Here is a 19,413-nt window from a genome sequence, read left to right on the forward strand (position 1 = left end):
ACCTTTTTATTCACAAAAGTTCATTGGTCCTGTATTCCATAGCAAACCTTACAGGAAGCCAAACGTTACAGACCTATGATACTCCACCAAAAAAGCCTTCACAACGCTACACAGTTACTTGTGCTTTGGCCCAGATATATTCCTGAAGCAGCTCCAAGCTCCTTTGTTGATTTATGTCCGAGGTATGTAAACTGACCGCATAAGGCATTAATATAACTGACATTCTTCACCATGAGGCAAATGTGAACAGGAGCTCAGGGAGGTGCTGAATCTCTACCCTTGGAGATACGAAAAACTGGATTGGGAATATCCCTGGGCAACTGGGTGTAACCATCTACATCGCAAGGAGTTAGGGGATGTCTTATGGCTACCCCAGGGATTTCAATTCACCCGTGTTGTGTACCTTGAACGCACACTAAATCTGCAAAGCCCAGGTGCAGCTCTCACGCTCCCTTCCCAGCTGCTTGTCCCGGCATCTGCTGGGTGCTCAGAGCTCAACACAACCCATGAGTGTGTGCCAGCTTCAGTGCTCGGCCAGGTACCCCCAGAGATCTTTCAGGGTAACTGTCCTGAAATTACTTAGGAACCACCCAGCTGTTTAATTCCACTGAAAAGGAAGAGACTAATACCTTGGAGATGAGAGGTAGCAATAGTACCCAGCTGCCACAGACGGTACCATTCCTGTAAGGTGACATAAGTCCATCCTCTTTAATGGCTTCTGTCTCCACACACAAGTACACATTAATGTATAGGAACCGGCATGAACCCAGTTTTCACTAGAAATATATGGAAATACTTCTTCCCTCTCACACAACAGTCCAAACCTCATTCTGCAAACTTTGCTTTGTAGAAGTGCCCATGAAGTTTAAATTTATGTATGTGTACATATATATATATATTTATGTATGTTCATGGTTTTATTCCAAGATGTAGGATTCAGTGAATGAACAGATGTAACGATATTCCTTACTATTCATTAGAATTACTTATGTAATTAATTGAAAGCAGCTATTATCTAAGAGCAAGATTATTTTGGGCTCTTCAATGGGTATTTCGTTCGCTGCACCTGGATAATTTTTGTACTTGAAACCACATCAGTTAAACCGCATGAACTGCGGCCGCAAACAAAGCGGACAGGCGTGACTGAATTTTTATTTCTAAGCTGTCATGAGTACCTGCCTTCAGTTCCACATGTAAAGGCAGTCAGAAACTTTAAAGATATTTTATTTTTTCCTAGCTGTTAAAAGAAAATGGTTTTGAGGCACACTACCTTGTCTCCTGGCTGTGGGCGCATCACAGATACACGGTCGTAACCTTTCCGCAGCAAGACCCAGAGAGCATCCAATTTCCCCTGCAATCAAAAGAAACACAGTGTTAATCTTCTGTGCAAGAACAAGTGCTCTGTGCTAAGTGCAGTGCAGGGACAATGCAGCTTAGACATACACACTTTTTAGTTAATCATTTCCTGTGCTTGTACAAGATGCTGGAGAGCAGTATTTTTTTCTCACAGAAACTCCGAACTTGCTGCAAGTGCAAAGGCAGAGGCTTTCAGATGAGCAACAAGCAGGTGTGTCTGACAGACAACAGTATCCGTGCATCCAGCTTTTACGTGTTCTTCTGAAAATCTCTAAAAGTAATAGGTGACTTAGATACGTCCTGGGCTGAGAGAGAGTCTCATACCTACTCAGCTCCTGACATCATTGCTAGCAAAATGCTAACTCAATGCAGAAAGCAATCAGGTGAGTTTATCCGACGCATTTCCTCACCATCCAGCCGCCTCCTCTGGCTGGCTGAGTGGCTTGCCTCTAGCTCTAGGTGACCACTGTGACACATTAGGAATAATTCTGATTTATATCTCAAAACAATCTGCTAGGGACAACTGACTGAAAACCTGTCTCTCCACGCAGCCAAGACAGCTGAGTCACAGCTAGGTGCTACATAACAACCCGCTTAATCTTTCCTGTCAGCTACAGGCTAGCAGGAGAGCATCAGGTTACTGAGTCTCACGCAAGCTCCCCAGTCGCACCCCATATGTCAGTTAACGTTTGCATCTTTTCCAGGCAATAACACATCTTTCCGAGTCCTCCGTTCCTATGAGCTCAGTGTCAGCTGCCCCGCAGACGCCACCCTCAGCACACCGCACTGGTCTTGACAAGCCCTTCACCTCACTGGGTGGTCTCATACCCAACTGCCCGCACCCAACCGCACACATGTGCGCACGCACAGACCCAGACAAGTCTTGCTGAAAACCCAACACGCTGAAATAAATCTCTTGCTGACAGAAAGGTTGGTTGAGATGTGGGGTCGGACCCTCCCTGCCACTCCTGCAATGCTTCTCTGCAATGCAGACACAGTGTTCATTCCTGATTGAAATTCAGCAGCGACACAAAATGCCAAGCCTGCGGTTATTTTCCAAATGAGCTGAACAAGGCCAGAAGGAGCAGCACAGGGCTCTGCAATGTAGAGATACCCACTGAATCATCTGCTCCAAAACGTACATCTGCTGCTGAAGAATCCCCTGCTGTATCCCCATTTTAATAGGCCAGGCTTTCACTTTCCAAATGGATTCAGTTTCTGGGAGATCTGTAGAAGGGTGTACATGATGGCAGCATGTTGGCTGGCTCAGTGGAAGGCTACAGACATCTTAGAAGCTGAAAATTAATTTATCAAAGGCTCTTCACATTAACTTCATTTGACCCTTGGTCTTTGAAGTGCATGATACTCAGAGATTTGTAAAAATGTCTGGAAAGGATTAACAACAGGCAGTGTTTATTAAGCTTTCCATTAGTATTGTTCCAAATGCTACAAATGCTTTGATATGAGAGCAGGCCCCATGAACAAAACCCCTACCAGTAAGTCAGTAAACTTTACTGTATCTGCAGAGACAGACACAAGCTACTCTAAGAATGTACAAAGTCGTCCCTTGGTATAAAACTAGTTCCTGTGATGACAAGAATCAAACCCAAAGACCTTGCTACCCCTAAGTGGACTCAGAAACTCATGTATGATCCCTACCTGTTTCCTGAAAATAAAGACTACAAAAAAATTATGATAGCAGAATTGCCTCATGTAACTATCATGGGATAAAATTAAGGAAATGGAAAAGCAAGCTGTACATTGCAGTGGTGGTGGGAAAAGAAAGCAAGTAAGGAAGCTTGCTTTCCCGAGAGCTTGGCTTCCATGGCTGAGAGTAAACTTCAGCGTTTGTGAAGGTGAGACCTTCCTGGCAGCCAGGGTATTTAAAAGGTCCTTCTGTGACCCAGGTTCACCGGTAGCTAATTAAAGCTCAATGCCTACTGCTCCTTTCATGGGGATGCTGAGCCTTTCTCTTCCCTTTTCAAGAAAACACTAGGGCTGTAATCGTCTTTGAGACCTATATTCCTCGATCAGTGTGTTGAGCCAACGGTTCAAAGCTTATTTGGGAGTTGGAGGGATACATGGGTGGAGACGGACAGACACACAGAATGACTGCACAGATCTTGTTTCCATAGGGTACTGGGGGAAAGACTTCCTACGGCGAGAGCCAGGAAAGTGTTATTCTCAAAGGAAGAAGCCAGAAACTCCTCTGTCAGACTCTTCTGCAGTTGGACAGCACAGACTCTTAGACCAGAGGAAAGCCATCCCTGTCTCCCCAGTCCATCTTTCCCCCTACATCAGAGCTGGTTGAAGCTCTTGATCTCCTGTCTCCTCTGACAACTTAAGAAATAAGTACCTTTTTCTTCCATTTCTCCTTTAGGAAACTATAGGGGAAAATTACAACTTTCCATGGAACAAAAAAGCCCTTTTTACTCTACAGTCCTGATTTCCAAGAGCCTACCAAGATTTCTTAGGAAAAGCCAAGAGCTCCATCTTTGGGAGTCTGAATGGAGCTTCAGAGTCTGCCTGAGACATCTGGGTGGAAGAGAGGGAGAGTAGATCATGGAAAGGATGATGTTGGTTGAAGAAATGAAAATGTCAATGCATTCACTTGGAAATATAAACACTTCTGTGCTCTCTAGTGAGTGGGCTGTGTCTATGTGTTTGGGAACTCCTGGAACTGAAGCACAAGGTTGCTTGGATTGAAAAAAAAAAGGTCTGGAGGCAAATAAAGCTTTGAGTCCTACTAGCTATGAAGACCAGAAAGAAGAAACAATCAGGGCAGATGACAAGTGAAGGAGGGCACAGTTTCAGCCATTGCTTTAACATAAACACATTCTATTCCTGAAGTGCTGGTTAATTCAGTACTGTATCGACCCTGGTCTCGTGAATGACCTGACGCCTAGAGTGCTCCTGAGACCTGGCACCTGGTGGTCTCAGTTAGAGGCAGTCTTCTTGTAAGCTGCCTAGAAATCTAGGCTGCCCTGGGGCTTCCTCTAGCAAGGCAGCTGTGCCATGTCAGCTTTGTAGAGACAGGAGGGACAAAGGCTAGAAAACGTGCCAGGGACACATAGTTTAGTTAATGCTTAAGTAGCCTCCACTTAGGATTCACCTGAGGTGGTGGTGGGTTTTTTTTGAGAGCACCAGTTGCTGCTGCAACCTCAGCCTTGAGGCAGAGCCTGCATGTGAGTTTTTGTAGACAAAGAGTGAGTTTAGTCTTGTGTTGTGGTCCTTTCTGCATTGTTTTTTAGAGAGCGATAGTGGTCTTTCTGAAGTCAAACAAGTACTATAAATGCTGTGAGGAGGAGGAAGAGAGGAGAGGTAACGAGGTAAGACAGGTAGATACAAGCAGAAGTAGAAGTAGGAGCAAAGCTGCTAACCAAACCAAAGCATAGAGAGCTGTGTGGTTGGCTATAGCAGGGAGCATGTCCTGAACCAAATTAAAACTAAAGGACGGTCCTTTATGATCCTTCACTTGCATCTACATTTTGTGCTGCCCATCCCTCTGTCAGATGAACTGAGGATTTTTTAAGTTTCTTAAGAAGTTTTCAGACTTGTCATTCTCTTTGGGTTATTTGCACTGACTTTTCAAACTGTTGAAGTGATATTTTAAAAGCAGGATAATCCAGTTGGCATCGTGCTAAGAAGTAACAGCAGCAAATAAGAATAACAACAACAGTAATAACCACAATCTGTTAAGTGTCAGTAACCACATTTGGTAGCAAATAAATCTGGAGTATTTCAAAAAGCAATGTATCCACTTTCAGCTGTCTACCTACCTTATAGACGTTACTCTGGGAAGAGTAACAAAAAAGGGAAGAAAAAATCCATCAGATAAACTGGCAAAAGGCAGAAGTAAAGGCTGACACTTGTACTGCATGGAGAAAAGGAGGCCTGTTGGCCAGCAAGATGACTGGCCCCAAAATGTGAATTTCCTGGCCCTTTGCCAGATTCACGTTACTTTGGTTCATTGCTCCTGAGATTTAATTCCTTGTCCTCCTCCTTTAACCAGTGATTATTTTTTTTTTTACAGAATTTGTTACATGCATATTTCTCTACCTTCCAAAGAGGTGTTTCAACCAGTCCAGTGGTGTGGGTGGAAATTTAACATCTGCTTTAACCAAAAGAGCCAAGTGCACTTGGAGCATGGGGATGAGGGAAAATTTAAGCTGAGTATCAGGGGACAATTCTTATGGGTGAGGTCTGGTAGTCTCTGAAATATTCCCCCCTGAGAAGTGGTGGAAGCCCGTGTGTTATTTTAAAAACCAGACTGGAAAAAGCAGTGAAGGATAGATTCAAGTTAGCAGCCCTGCTCTGGCTGAGCGTACAGACCCGATGATCTAACAGGCTATCCCTTCTCACCTCTCTCTGCTTGTTATGGCTCTGTGATAGCATCCCTGCATAACACCATGCAAATTCATCTTCGTGTGCTCACATCCTCAGGTCAAGAGCTTCTGCCAAGAGTGCTGATGAGTTTTGCCAATTTTGCTAATTCCTTACTGCACGGGGAGAGCAATAGCAGGACCCCAGCTTCATAGAAATGATCCCCTCTTTTTGATGAGTCGTCATAATTCTACACGGGGAAAGCATTGAATTCAGTTATCCCATCTGCATACGCTGTCTTTTTGGGTGCAGTTCAATAAGGGGTGTGGTGGCAGTTAATAATTAGGTGAATTCTTGTCCACAGGCTGCTAAATACTATCCAAATATGGAGTACCCCAAAGTTATGGGAGTATGTGGACACAGGGTCTTGGACTGGAACCTTATACTCTAGAAGTATCTCTCTTATCTACTGTTCAAACTGTATAAAGGAATTAAGAATATATATTCCCCATGAGACACTCCTAATATTTGCAGGCCCCCCGTAAGTGAATTCTTGCTGTTACAATGCAATAGCTGTTTCTAGTCAGTCAGAACTGAACTTGAACCCTACGCTCATTGTCTTTTCTCCAAGCCTCTCTTGAACTTTGGACAATCTCCAGCTGGGACACAGATCTGCAACAAACTTGACTCCTCTGTTCAGAACTGATTTCCTACCATGCAGAATAAACTCTGAAAATTAACTGAAAGACTCCTGAGGCTGTAACCCAACAGTGAGAACTGGTGAAGGAAGAGGGGAGAAATTCCGTAGTATTTTCTATGGGAAAGGACTCAGCTCTCAACTGATGATCTCAGGTAGTTGTACCCTCATGGATTCCAGCTGCCTGAGCATGTATTCAGGGCTTTTTGTGCTAAAATCAGTGTTTCTGTCAGCTCCTCAGTGGTTAGACTACAGCTTTGTGTGCTGTGAACCCTTCTGACTACAGCATGCAAAAAGCTGCATCTCTCAGCTGGATGAGGTCATTTCCATGAGCACACAGTAGGAGTGAAAGTCTTCCAGATGGGATGAGTGTGTTTTACAAATGCTCTGCACTGATGCAAAGTGACAATGCAATGCATTTAGGAACAAAGGAGCAGCTATATGGGATGGTGCTTATTGCATTCCCCACTCTGAACTGAAAACAGTTGACTCTCTAACCTGGTTCCACTGTGGGAATGAATAACCTTCATGAACACATGTTGAAGTCATTATAACACAACTGCAAATGACTTGTTGGTAGGCTATGTTTATTAGATGATAATCTTTAAGGGGGAAAAGAGAGAAGGCGTTGGACCAAATTTTCAAAGAGGCTCACATTTCCGTATCCTCCGGAAACCACTTTTACTCCCTTGTGCATCTTTGCCATTCCCAACACTGGATTTGAACCAGCTGCAAGATCAATGGCTGAGGAAAGCCAAAACATGTGACTTCCCAAATTCCTATGGACGCTGCTTGGAGCTGATCAGTAATGAGATACAACACAGGGAAACCTGGGTGTACTGCAGTGTAGTATATTTGCATTGCAATAACTTGGCTAATAGAATATGTCTGACTAGACTGACTACTACTGGGGAGGAAGAAACCAGGAGAATAAAAGCTCTGTTTTTCAGCAGTGAGGCACCTCCTCATTCCCCAGCATAAAGTGAGCCCTGTAGACCAAAAGGTTTACTACATGTGCTACACACACCCTCTTTGCAGACTACTTGCAAATAAACCGCCTGTAGAGGGTTTTTAAGCCCCTAACCAGCATCTCCAGTCTTCGAAATGAGGTCCAAGCTCCAGTGGTGGAAGGTTGCACTTGGATATGAATTAGGCATTTTCAGTCTTTTCTGAGACTGATAACTACAGGGCTGCTACAAACAGTCCCAGACCAAAAAGAGACAAGAAGGGTTTTAGCATTTCCCGGAAGAGTTAAGCCCGAGAAACAGGAGTGTGGTTGTTTTGGCTTTTTTTTCTTTTTTTCTTTTCATTAGTTATACAGTAGTTAAGCTGTCCTCCTTTCCTGACGGCAGCTTAATTTGCCCTGAATGCAAAAGATTAGCTTTCTGACACTGAAGCTCCCTCATACTGGATGACGCAGCTGATGCCTGTTTTGTGTGGTTTGTTTCTCTTAATCCACGAGAAGCATTCACATGCGCAACGAAGAGTTTTGCTTCAGTGAAGTCTTCAGTGGCTTTGCTTGTTTCTGTGGCAAGTTTTGTGCCTGCCAACCATTTGTATTAGTGGAGGCAAACTGAAGAACAGCTGCCTGCCCTTGGGACAGATGGCAGGGAGGGAGTTTTCCCAGTTCCTTATGGGTGGCTGTTGCGCAGCTATGCATTGCATGTGACCTGATATCAGTGTGAATTTGACCTTCTGCATCTGAGGCACTCTATTTCAGCCAAACACTTCTTGCAGGGCATTCTCTCCTTGTGAGGCAAGCATACTGCCCTGCAGCAAGCCTGGCCCTATGACCCATGCCTGCTGGCAGGCATCCATCTGCCACACTGCAACCCTTGATCTGCTGAGGACAACTCTCCCTCATGACATTTAGCAGCAATTTTCTTCCTATTTTCTCCCCTCTTTCTAAGGAAAAAGGATGCTATTTATTCCCTGCATCTCAGGGAATATGTAGTGTGGACTAAAGGGCCTGACCTTAGAAGTGCAGTCGAGTCTGTAAGCACTTTACAGAAGCTAGCTATGCTACTAGACAAGATCAGGATCCTATTCTGGTCTAAGAAAGCAATGCAACCCCAAAAAATTGATCAAGCTGGTTGGAAATTCCCATTGCCCCATGTGGCTTCTTTCTACAGCACCTCCCTAGGCACAAGCTCAGGGGGACCCCTGCATGCACAGCTACTTTAGCAGCATCTTGAGATCACAGGTTTGTGGGCCGTTCTACATCATAGCCTTAGATGTGAAAAGATCTCCTGGATATGAGTTCAGATCTCCTGGAAACCTCCTATGCAGCACAAGGCTGGTCTGGACTTACCTTGATTGGAGAGTACCACTTCCGAGGAGAGGAAGGCCTGCGCATGTTGTTCACAAGGTTCCTGGGTTCAGGGAACTCATATTCCTGTTCTGGCATCTTGACCCTGGCATTCTTGGCTTTCTCTAACTTAGCGCCTTCTTCTGTGGAGCCCTTTTCTCCCCAGCGTACCTGAAAAGATGGCACCAGAGCATATTACAATAGTAGCTGCTGCAGAGACTTACATTCCTGCTGTAATAACCAGATCCTTGTCTGTATTTTCCCAGTGTCCAAATCCAAGGTGAAGGACGATGCACAGGCTGTGAAGCTTGTTTCTAGACTAGAGACCAGACTTTGAACTTCTTTGTGATTTATAAGAAATGTGAGTGGGGAAAGTTTCCAGAAAAACCAAAAACGTTTCCTTGTAATTTGTGTGGCAATACTGCTCCTGTATCCCAGGCACAGGCCAGGATCTACTAGAGGAAAAAGATGGTCCCAAACTTCAGAAATCCATGTTTTGCTTTCAAATATTCCTATATAAAAAAGATCTGGGCTCAGATGTACAAAAAAAGCTTAAAGAAGTTTGTGCCTATCCCCTGCGTTTCCTTCTGGGAAAATTGCAGGATGATATCACAGCTCAGCTCACAAATAAGATCTTTCGATCCCTGAGCTGGTGTCTAATTACCTCCATTCGTTTGATGCCACCAACTCCTCGTCCACCATAATATGAGGCATCTACTGTTGGCCATTTCTTCTTTGGGAGGCCATCGTCATCTTCCTCCTACAAAACAGAAGGGAGGGAGTGCACTGTTAGGAAACACGGCTAGAGATGGAAAGGAATAAACAGTCACAGGCTATGTGGCCCTTTGAGCCTGCTCGAGCCAGTGCAGTCGAGGTTGTGATCTCTCACTGGTTATTTTCCAGAGGATGTACACTCATGAAAAGAAAATGTTTCGTGATATAAACACCACCACCACTTGAAAGGTACAGTCCAGCTCCAGCAAGAACACAATTTTTGCCTTTTTAAAATTTATTTTTAAAGAAGACTGTCTTTCATCATCTTTAAATTCGGGGAAGTAATTTGTTTCCAAGTTGCAAAATCATTGAAGAAGCAGCCACCAAAATAGCACTCAGCATAGCTTGAAGAGCCGGGGTCTTTCGGCTCCAAGTCTGGTTGATACACCAGCCGTGAGTGACGGAAGGTGGGACTTACCTCTTTGCCACCCCTTCACTCATACCTGTGACTAGGGAGAGAAGAGCTGCTGCTCTGGGGAGTCTTCCCTGACTCGCAGCTCCCCATGCCGGAGGAACCCTCCGGGACCCAGAAAATTCATCGTATTGTAGTTCAGATTTGACAGAATGGGGGAAAAAAACAAGAAAGCAAGTCAAATTTGCTCCTTAAGTGAAGGCAGATTAGGAGCACAGCTGGAAACAATGCCAGCATGAATGCCCAGCACAGAAGATGAGGTTTTTTTGAGATGAGCTGGCCAAGTGTAATAGGATGGAAAAGCCTAACGGAAAAGTTACAAGAATGGAATTAGTTCTTCTAATGAACTTCTGCCTCTGTTAGGGAGGCTGCCCATGGAAGTCCACGTGGCTTCACAGATTTTCAAGGCTTATGCCAGGAGGAAGTCAAGTTCTGTGTGAAAAATGAGACTTTAATCCTATACAAATTTGAATGTGTTCTACCCTTACGTACTGCAGGCAGAAACCCATGGCACAGCGCCATACACAAAGTTAAATGTGTTCAGGACCCTGGCCTTCATGATGAGATTCAGGGACAGCCAAATTAGCAAATCAAGCAAATCTCCTTAAGTTTATTTGAAATGAGTCTACCTAAAGTTCTAGCCAGTGTATTCTATATTCTTTGTTGCACTATGTAACAACTCCACAAATGCTCTGACCTATATAGTGCCTTTCCCTTTAATTTCTACAGTTCAGGCTGTGAACTGGCAAAGCAGAAAAGCAGAGTTGATCAAAAACGTGAAGTATTTCCTGTGAAAAATGTGGAGAGAAATGAAAATGGTCCCTCTTTTTTTCTTTTTTTTCCCCTTTCTTTAATTTTTCACAGGGATTCGGCAAAACTCCAAAACTTAGGAGCTTTCCAAAACTGGAAAAGCCAAAAATACTTTGAATTTGAACTCCCCAGTAGGAAAACTGAAAAAACTGGAGGAAAAAATCCAAGACAAACTATGCTTTTCATGTCAAACAAAAGCATTTCTGTTTTTCAAAATACACATAAATTCAGCTGCAAAATTTGTCCTGATCTAAAGGAAGAGTGAACAATTGAGTCATAAATACAAGGTTCTTCTCCTTCATAGCTGACCTCTTTCTCTTGCTCTCATTCGAGCTGCTGAGGCTCTTTGCTGCAACCTAAGAACTTATATCTCTGCATGAAGTTTTCCATGAGGACTTCTTTAAAAAATTGGAATCAAAGCCATCTAAATATTTTCCTTCAGCAATTCTCTTTCGCTCTCTTCAGTTTAGCACAGACTGGCCTTCTCACAACAGGAAATACCAAGGTTTAGGAAATCTTCCCCACAAGCCCTTAAAAGCCCTGCAAGTCACTTCAATCTAAGATAGGAGCGTTTCTGCCAGAACAACAACAGAAACAGCACACGCACAAAAAGACAACAGCGGACACTTGAAAAACAAAGGAGTCACAAGCTTTCTTCAAGATGAGTCTGTTTACATGTTTTGAAGGGCATGGGAGGTTTTGCAATACAAGCGAAAAACCCAAACCACCAGTGATGTCCTACACACTTGGCAAATATGCTCCCAGCACACGTGAGCAGCTAAAGGAAAGCAACTGGAAACTTGGGGGTCAGGGTAGGGAGACAGCAGGAAAATGAGAAGGAAGAGGTATACAATCCCCATGTCCAGCATGCTAAATCACTGCCTTGTTCAGAAGATCTGAGCCAATAAAACAGGGCCAAATTCTCATGTCCTGGCGCTGTTTGGCCCATATTTTTCTACACTTTGCAATGGGGTTTTTGCCTGAGGAAGGATTGCATACGGAACTTCAGCTCTGACCCAGCAGCAGTATAAAAAACAGCCCCGGAAAATTCAAGAGCATTTAAGGATGCTGGAAACTGACTGTACAGAACTTGGCATCTTTCCACCCCCAAAATCTGCTTTAGATGGAGCTAGAGTTTCTTTTAAAAAATAAGAAGCAGGACAGAGCTACATTTCACAGTTTGAGATCCAGATTCATAACTGCTGGATTTCAGACAACAAAGATCTGTGTTTATCTCAGAGTCCTTGCCAGGCTCTGTATACTTTGACCCTGACCTGAGGGAACCTCATCTGTGGGTAACACAAGGATAATTTAGGCTCCACTAGGGACATCTGAACCACTCAGGGTAAGAATTCATACTAAATTTGGCCAGATAGAAAAAAAGAGTTTGGACAACTTACCCCTCTCCCCACCCTTATAATTATTTTCACAGTTGTCTCTGCAATGCCTGAAACTTGTCAGAATTCAGCATTTATAGAGAGCTCTGCCTGCACAAAGTGCTGTAAGACATGACAGGACAATCATTCCTCTGAGTAAGAGATGTTATCATCTAATTTTACAGCTGAGGAAACATGGAGGTGAATATGCTGTCCTCAAGGCTTCTGGCTCCTTACTGCCTCCTTTTTCTCCGAAGGCTGGACTCATTTCCAAATTGCATGGCCACCTCCCTGATGCAGAGGCATTATTACACTTCGAGGACACCTTGCTCAGTTCTCAAGAAACATTTCCTCTCTGCTGTGGAAGGTTTTGCTTGTTACATTACACTCTGCCAGGCGTCTAAATTGCAAATGCATAAACTCATCGCTTTGGTTTTTCTCGTATCTTTGCCTGTCACTGGCCCAAGCCTGCAAACTATTCTCAGAAAGCACTCACAGCTCACAAGACCATCAAAGAGAAGATGTTCTACTGGTGCTCCACTACGGAGCAGGCTGAAGACAGACCTCAGTTCTCATGAGGTACCAAAAATCCACATACAAACTCATTCTTGACACACAAATGCTTGGAAAACCAGCCTTTGTTGGTCTTATTAATGACAGAAACTCCTAGTTTATCTATGGTACAGATTCTTCAAGATCTTGCCTGAAGTTATATCTCCAAGGGCAAAGCACTGCACGTGCAGAGTTAAGAGAAAACCCCTGCTTTGATGAAGATGAAAGGATACTGAGCTTTTCTCACTCTATAGCTCAGACACTGAGCTACAGGAAGATGACATAAGGTCTCCTAAGGTCAAGGGAATTAACACCAGCACTCCCATTGCAACCATGATGCGACTAAACCCAACTTCCACCACCTCTACACTAACTGAGTTTTCTGTGCTGGGCCTACTTTGACATTTCACATGAAATCTGGCTATGAAACTCCACTCCTTCGTGGTGTAATGCGTACGCCTCACCTATTGCCAATAACATCCCAAATCTTTTTCTTGTAAATGCCCGTCTCTTGAAAGGTTACCTTTCTCCTTCTCCCATATCTCTCCAACTGACTGTCAAAGGGAAGTAAAGGGAAAGGAAAAGAGCTGGCATACCACTGTGACCTGGCTTTATTTCAGGAATAATGGAATGCATTTCCTGCCCTGGTGTCTACAAAAAATTCCTGTCAGATCCTTTCTCTGGAGCTTATTTTGCTATCTCCCCAGCAAGGCTTTTCAGGAAGAGAGAAGGAGGAAAACAATTTGGAAAAGATTAATATAAACACCCCTAAGTGAGGGTGCAAGCAGCTCCCCAAGCAGATGAATCCCTTTTAGCCATCCTCCAGTCTCATGAATGTTCAGTTGTGGGAGAAAGAGATTAGCTCACGAAGATCAAAGTGGTTCAGGCTGAACAGGTGGTTTCATCTATTGGCTTCACAATAGCTGCCATGCAGTGAGTTAAACTCCTCTTTTTCATGCTGGCCTCCCATGACAGTGATAATTACCTTCAGCATCTCATGACTGTGCTGCTGAATGATCCTTTCTCCCCAGGACTTTGTTGTATGTGTTTGCTTTGGTGTATGTGGGTAAGATGACAACAGACATAAAAATTATCCAGTTACAGGCTGGTTGGTGGCTTGGCTCTGGTGCCATGCTCAGGGTGGCTGTGGAGCTTGGATAATAGAGCAGCACGGAAAAAACGGGGCTGAGCGATGGGGAAAGGACACGCTCTGGTCATCTGGTAGATCTTCTGCCTGGTTTTACCAGACTTCAGGGAAATTTGTGTCCCTGAATCCCTTCTGTGGGAGAAAGCGCTGCTGTGACAGAAAATGAAGATCCAGCAGTAGATTTTAACATTGACTGGTCTCTGTTTACAGAGCAAGGAAGCAACAAGAGGAGAGTGTGCCTCTTGGGGATACTTTGGAGGGCGCAGTTTATACACCCTCTGACCACAGTCAGCTTGTCTTTCTGTGGGACTCACCAGCAGCAGACCCCCAGCATGAGTCAGGTAGTAAACAGGAAAATTGTTGGAAGCTGCAGAGCCCTACAGGTTGGGATTTTTTGATGAAAAAGATGGGTTGCTATAATAAGAACGATAGTTAGCCTCAGGGTAAGCTTCTGGTCTCAGTTGAGTAAGAGTTGTTCCAATAAGGCCAGCCTGAAGGTGATGAGACACATGAATAACAGCAGCTGTGTCCTCCTCCAGCAGGGCTAGAAAAAGCCTTCCTATTCACTGGAGGTAGAAGAATGTGGTTTTGATCCACCATCAATGACTAATCACAGGCCAGAAAGGTGCTCACTGGCTCCTGGAGGCATTCACCTCTTCCGATTGGCATTAACTCAATCTTTCCTGGCTGTAAGTAAAACCATCTGTCCTTCATCTGGGCTTAACCTCCTCTAGCATCCTGCGTTGTCTGAGGAGCACAGCGGTAAGTTGACGACATTTGCAATTTCTGAATGAATTAATTGGAAGTTTCTAGCCAATAATGATTTCCTTCACCAACAGTGAGCATGTCTCCAATATGTCTCAAAAGGCCTTTAAAGTAGAGTTCAATAAAACCTCTGGCGGGTTTGACAGCAATGCTACTTTCCCTTCATTGCTACAGTATAATGCATTCTCCTTGCAGTGCAAAGACATATGGGCCTCAGCTCCCAGATCTGCTGATGCAAGAATTCCTCTTGTCCTTTTTTTTGCCAAGATTTTTGGGAGAAGAAAAAAAAGTCTTACTGTAACTGTAATGCTGCTGCTTAAGGGATTAGCACTCTCCTGCTGGAGATGAGCAGTTGCTAGGTGTTCTGGAAGGGAGAAAGCTATCTGCAACACGTAAGAAAAAATCAACCCCATCCTCTATTTGTTTTGAGCAAAGTGGAAAGTGTGGAGTACCCAGCCTTTTCTGAAAGCATCATACTACTGCCGATCTCATCCTGTGGATCAGGCTCTGTCAGAGTAAATGGGACCAATGCAGTGCATCTTTTCAGAGCTTCTGCTGTTTTTCCACTAGCAAGAAGCTCTTCTATCTGGGCAAAAATGCATGGTACAAGTCACAGCTTCAAGCCTTACTGCTTTTTGAGCACTGCTCTGATGCTATACAGTCTCTAAAATAGTGTAAACCATATTTTCCTTTTTAAGAAACCTTTGGCTGCTAATTGAAGAAGATGGCTATAGGATAACTGAGTATTGAGCTTAGGGGATGTGCTCTGGTGGAAAAATACATGTGAAATGACACCATCAGATTAGTCCCTGCAATGCTGGAACATGGTTGTAACCAAAGACCCCTGTCCCAGGGTCCCAGAACAGTAAGAATAATAGCCAAAAGACTGTACAGATCTCTTGCATTAACGAGGAAGCAGGTAAATGACAGGTATGAGTTAATGCAATTTTTCACGCACTGTGCTGTGCCCTACTCGGGGTACAACCAAGGTCTGGACAAGTTTGCATTTAAAGTTGTTGTCTACGAGCAGCAAGCCTGAGAGCAAGTTGGTCAACATTCTGCTTCTCTACTAAAAGAGAGATTTGCCCCACGTTCTCCGCAGTACAAGACCAGGTTAGTTTAAAATAAAAAGCCAGCGGCAAATACATTGCTGAAGGAAAGCTGTCAAACAGGCAGATGAATTGAGCACTATCGCATTCAAAGAGCTGCACAGACTGTTCCTCTCTGTCAGAATCAGGGTTGAGGGAAAATATAACACGCCTAGAAATATCTTTGCACCACCTTAATTACACTTAACCTGAGGCAAACAACTGGTCTGCTGCAACTAGTTTGTTTTGCAGCAACTAGTCTGCTTTTGCAGCACTTACTGGTTTGATAAAAGGCTTCCTTATACGTGAAGCAGGCCTTCCCTCTTAGCACAGAGATGTAATTTCCCCTTCCAGTCCTTGGCCAGTGACCCAGCATTCCAGAATGATGTATTTTAATTAATTTCAGCAATTGAATCCCTTGGCTTGGAGGCACGCGTGATGCAGAACAGAGCATGTGCAACTTTAGGTTAATGTTTTCCTTTTAATCCAGTGGAGAGAAGCTAACAAAGCTAGTGGATTTACATACAGCCCAAACAAACGTCTGCTTAGGAAAACAGGCCAGATGAGGCATGGGGGGCACTGGGTCCAAATGCAAGTCTCCTTTGGGGCCAGGAATGTTGAGATTTGGAGTTTTGCTTCAGGCCTGTTTTGAGGGGATGAGTGCCACCATGATGAAGGTTCCAGTACTGTCCCTGGCTCCAGCTGCCCTGAGCTATTTCTCTGTGCTCAGTGCAAGCAGAAGCTAGGTTGGATTCCACCTCCATAGTGTTGCAGAGGACTGAGCTTTAAGGGTGTCTGCCTTGGTGCAGAGCACGCTCACTGGGCCAGACTTCATGGAGAGCACAGAGAGGATCATTTCAGCAAGCTTTTCCACTTGCAAGCTGAAGCAGGCAGTGAATTTGTCTCCAGATGCAAAAAGCAAGACAAACTAACTAACCAAATCACGTGGAGTGTAGATCTAAGTCTGCTCGTACTTGCATAGTTAAGAGGAGCTGATCCAAACCCCAGTGAAGTCAATGGAAAAACTCCCATTGACATCAACACACCCTGAACACAGCTCATTGACTTTTCACTGAAATCCCATGAGCAAAACCGTGAAAGCAAAGAAGAGACTCACTGCTTGCTGAAAGGACAGAAGGACATAGAAAGAGGCAGATAAAAAAAATCTCCGCGTGTTTCTGGGCGGAGTCTGCTAATTAAGTAACGATGACATAGCTTTAAACCATTTGTTGCTAGGTTCATCTAAAAAGCATAAGCACAATTAAGATGAGGGTTTTAATGTTGTTTTACTATTTTTCTTCATTGAAACTTCCCTGGCTAGTGCAGCTCTTCTGGTGTCAAGAGGATTTCACTGGGATTTTACATCTGCTCAGAAACTGGTCCTTCAGACACACTGCAAAGACCGTGGGCTGCCCTCACTCACAGCAACTGTAGTCCAAGGATTCAACATCGTGAGTTACCGCTCAGCTGCCAAGAGCTGTTATATATGCTAAACCATCAAAATCATTACCGTGCCACTCCAGGAAGGCAGTTAAACATATGTTTAGGTTCCATTAACTTCAAAGTTAAACATATGCTTAAGGGTTATCCTTTTTGTGAATCACAGCCTAACTCTGTAGTGCTGTTCTGACCAAGTGGAAGTATTGTCTGCCTCTGCTGTCCTTTCCTACCTGCTCGGTGTATATATGGTACTGTATATATGTATATACCGTATATATGGATCTACAGCCACTCTTAATTAAACACCGCATCTCCACCTCTGTAGAAAGCAAAGGGAGCAGAGTGAAACACACATGGCAGACATCAGCTGAAAAGCTCCTAGTTTAGCTAAACCACTATTGACTTCAAGGCTACAGAGCTGAGCACAAAAGTTTAAGTGGTCTGTACACTGCCGCGCAGTAGATTCACAACCTCTTGTGAGAAACCTGAACAAAATCTTGTCCTAAACATTGAAGAAACCAGGTAATCAGCATTACTCACCTCGCTGTCTTCTGCAGGAGGTGGGGGGGGCTCTTTGATGATCTAGAAGGATCAAAGAGAAAGAAAATAGTAAGTTCATACTTTGTTCTTTAGCACAATTCAAATGTCACCTGAAAAAACCCAACGAGAGAACAACAGGATATGCTGGTGTGAACATCTCTGAACTCAGTTACGATACTGTGTGATTACAGGGTGGCTACGTGTGCTACTGGTGTCACAGTCACTGAAAGTAGGAGCAGAAACAGGAGGTATCCCAAAGCCCTGCCATATAGAGACTTCCTAATTACACCACCAGACTCATGTTGCTCATTAGGTGACCCCTGCCCTACGTGAGGTGCCAGCAAATTCAAAGTCATATATCCTTGATTCTCCAGCCCGCTAATCCCAGTAGGAGCCACAGTCAGTGCTGGCTCTAAAGCAACAGATAGCAATCATGGTTTCACCTGAAAGACCATGCTAAAGTCAGCCTCTCCTTCTACTGGTCACTGCATTGCATCTGTGTACAAATCCTGCCTCAAATAATTTATAGTCTGAACCAAAAAATTACTGGAAAGCAAAATGAAGGTGAAGCAAAAATGCCCTGGAGACATTGCAAAGCAGTAATAAACCCCCAGCCTCTGTCTCCCACGCCCGTACTTCATTCCAGAAGGCTGTGCCACCTCATTGCTCTCATGAAAAATGCTTTTCACATTATCAGGCTAAAATAGTTCATTCTCATAAGCTTTAAAAAATATATAAAAACATATATATATACATTTGAGGCTCTCCTAGGGTTTCTAATAAAGCAAGCAGGGTGAGGTTTTATACCAGTCCAGGATATTCTCCATAGAAACAATTTAGGTTTATGTGGGCGTGAGGCTATTATTTCATGCAAAAAGTTTGCATCTAGGGCTCGGCAGGCAGTTGGCTATTATCACAGCCCTCCACTCCAAAAGCAACAGAGAGCTTTCCAAAGGGAAAGGAGTTGCATACAGGCACGTCAAATATCTCTCCCTTACACGAGACGCACCCCAGCACACAGCCATTGCAGTCAACAGATTGAATCCAAACAGTCATGTCAATGTGATTGCCCCAAGGATGGATTTTCTCCAGTAGTTTTAAATCCATCTGGACGAGGCAGCTCTTTCTTTCCACACCAGGCCATGAGTCAGATGCTGCCAGGGTGCTGAGCGCCCGTGGAGATAGCACTGAGTGTCCTCAGCTCCTCTCAGGACCGGGTATTAGGTGTTGAGGTTGCCTAGGCATGGGGTGCAGATGTGTAGGCCTAAAAATTACCCTTAAAAAAAATAAAATCACAGTCCCAAACAATCGCAGCTTGGCTACTTAAATGCAGAAAGAGAAAATGACAATCACATTAAAGGCCCTGAAGATATAAATATTTACAACAATTCCTCTCACTCGTGTTTTTCCTTCTCTGATGAGCTCACTGTTTTTATTTTCCTCTGCAAACCCAGAGTCATGCAATGTGGCCATTAATGAGGAGCATGTGCCTCTGGCTAGGGAGATGGGGGCTGGATCGGGTCCTTTGTTTGTATCTCAGCCCAGAGAGACGATGGCTGTAGAGCTCTGTCACTACCTGTTCCTGGGCAGCAGGGCTTTTTGTGGTGGCCTGCAGTGCCCCCGGGAACCCCTGCCAAAGAATCTTTGTGCTTAAGGAATTGACACTGAATCTTTGTTTACAAACACAGTTGCAGAAAGCTCATGTGGAAGCACGAATTGACACTTGAGGAGCGCGGTAGGTGCACCTGCTGCCCTGCTCACATCATCGCTCATTCCGACAGAGCAGAACTGCGGGTCAGACCGTGGCTGTAAAGCCACTGACCAC

General features: G+C 44.2%; 1 protein-coding gene across 1 annotated transcript in view; it reads right to left on the reverse strand.

The window, feature by feature from the left end:
* The window catches only part of ANTXR1 (ANTXR cell adhesion molecule 1), a 111,270-nt gene that overhangs the window by 23,567 nt on the left and 68,290 nt on the right, over window positions 1-19,413 (reverse strand). Inside the window, exons 14-17 of the mRNA XM_037371756.1 lie at window positions 17,589-17,630; window positions 9,349-9,444; window positions 8,688-8,855; window positions 1,271-1,351 (exon numbers count right to left, since the gene is read on the reverse strand). Of these exons, the coding sequence (XP_037227653.1) occupies window positions 1,271-1,351; window positions 8,688-8,855; window positions 9,349-9,444; window positions 17,589-17,630 (387 nt within the window). The remainder of the gene's footprint in view (window positions 1-1,270; window positions 1,352-8,687; window positions 8,856-9,348; window positions 9,445-17,588; window positions 17,631-19,413) is intronic.

Source organism: Falco rusticolus, chromosome 20 (assembly GCF_015220075.1).
Source record: "Falco rusticolus isolate bFalRus1 chromosome 20, bFalRus1.pri, whole genome shotgun sequence".
NCBI classification, from domain to species: domain Eukaryota; kingdom Metazoa; phylum Chordata; class Aves; order Falconiformes; family Falconidae; genus Falco; species Falco rusticolus.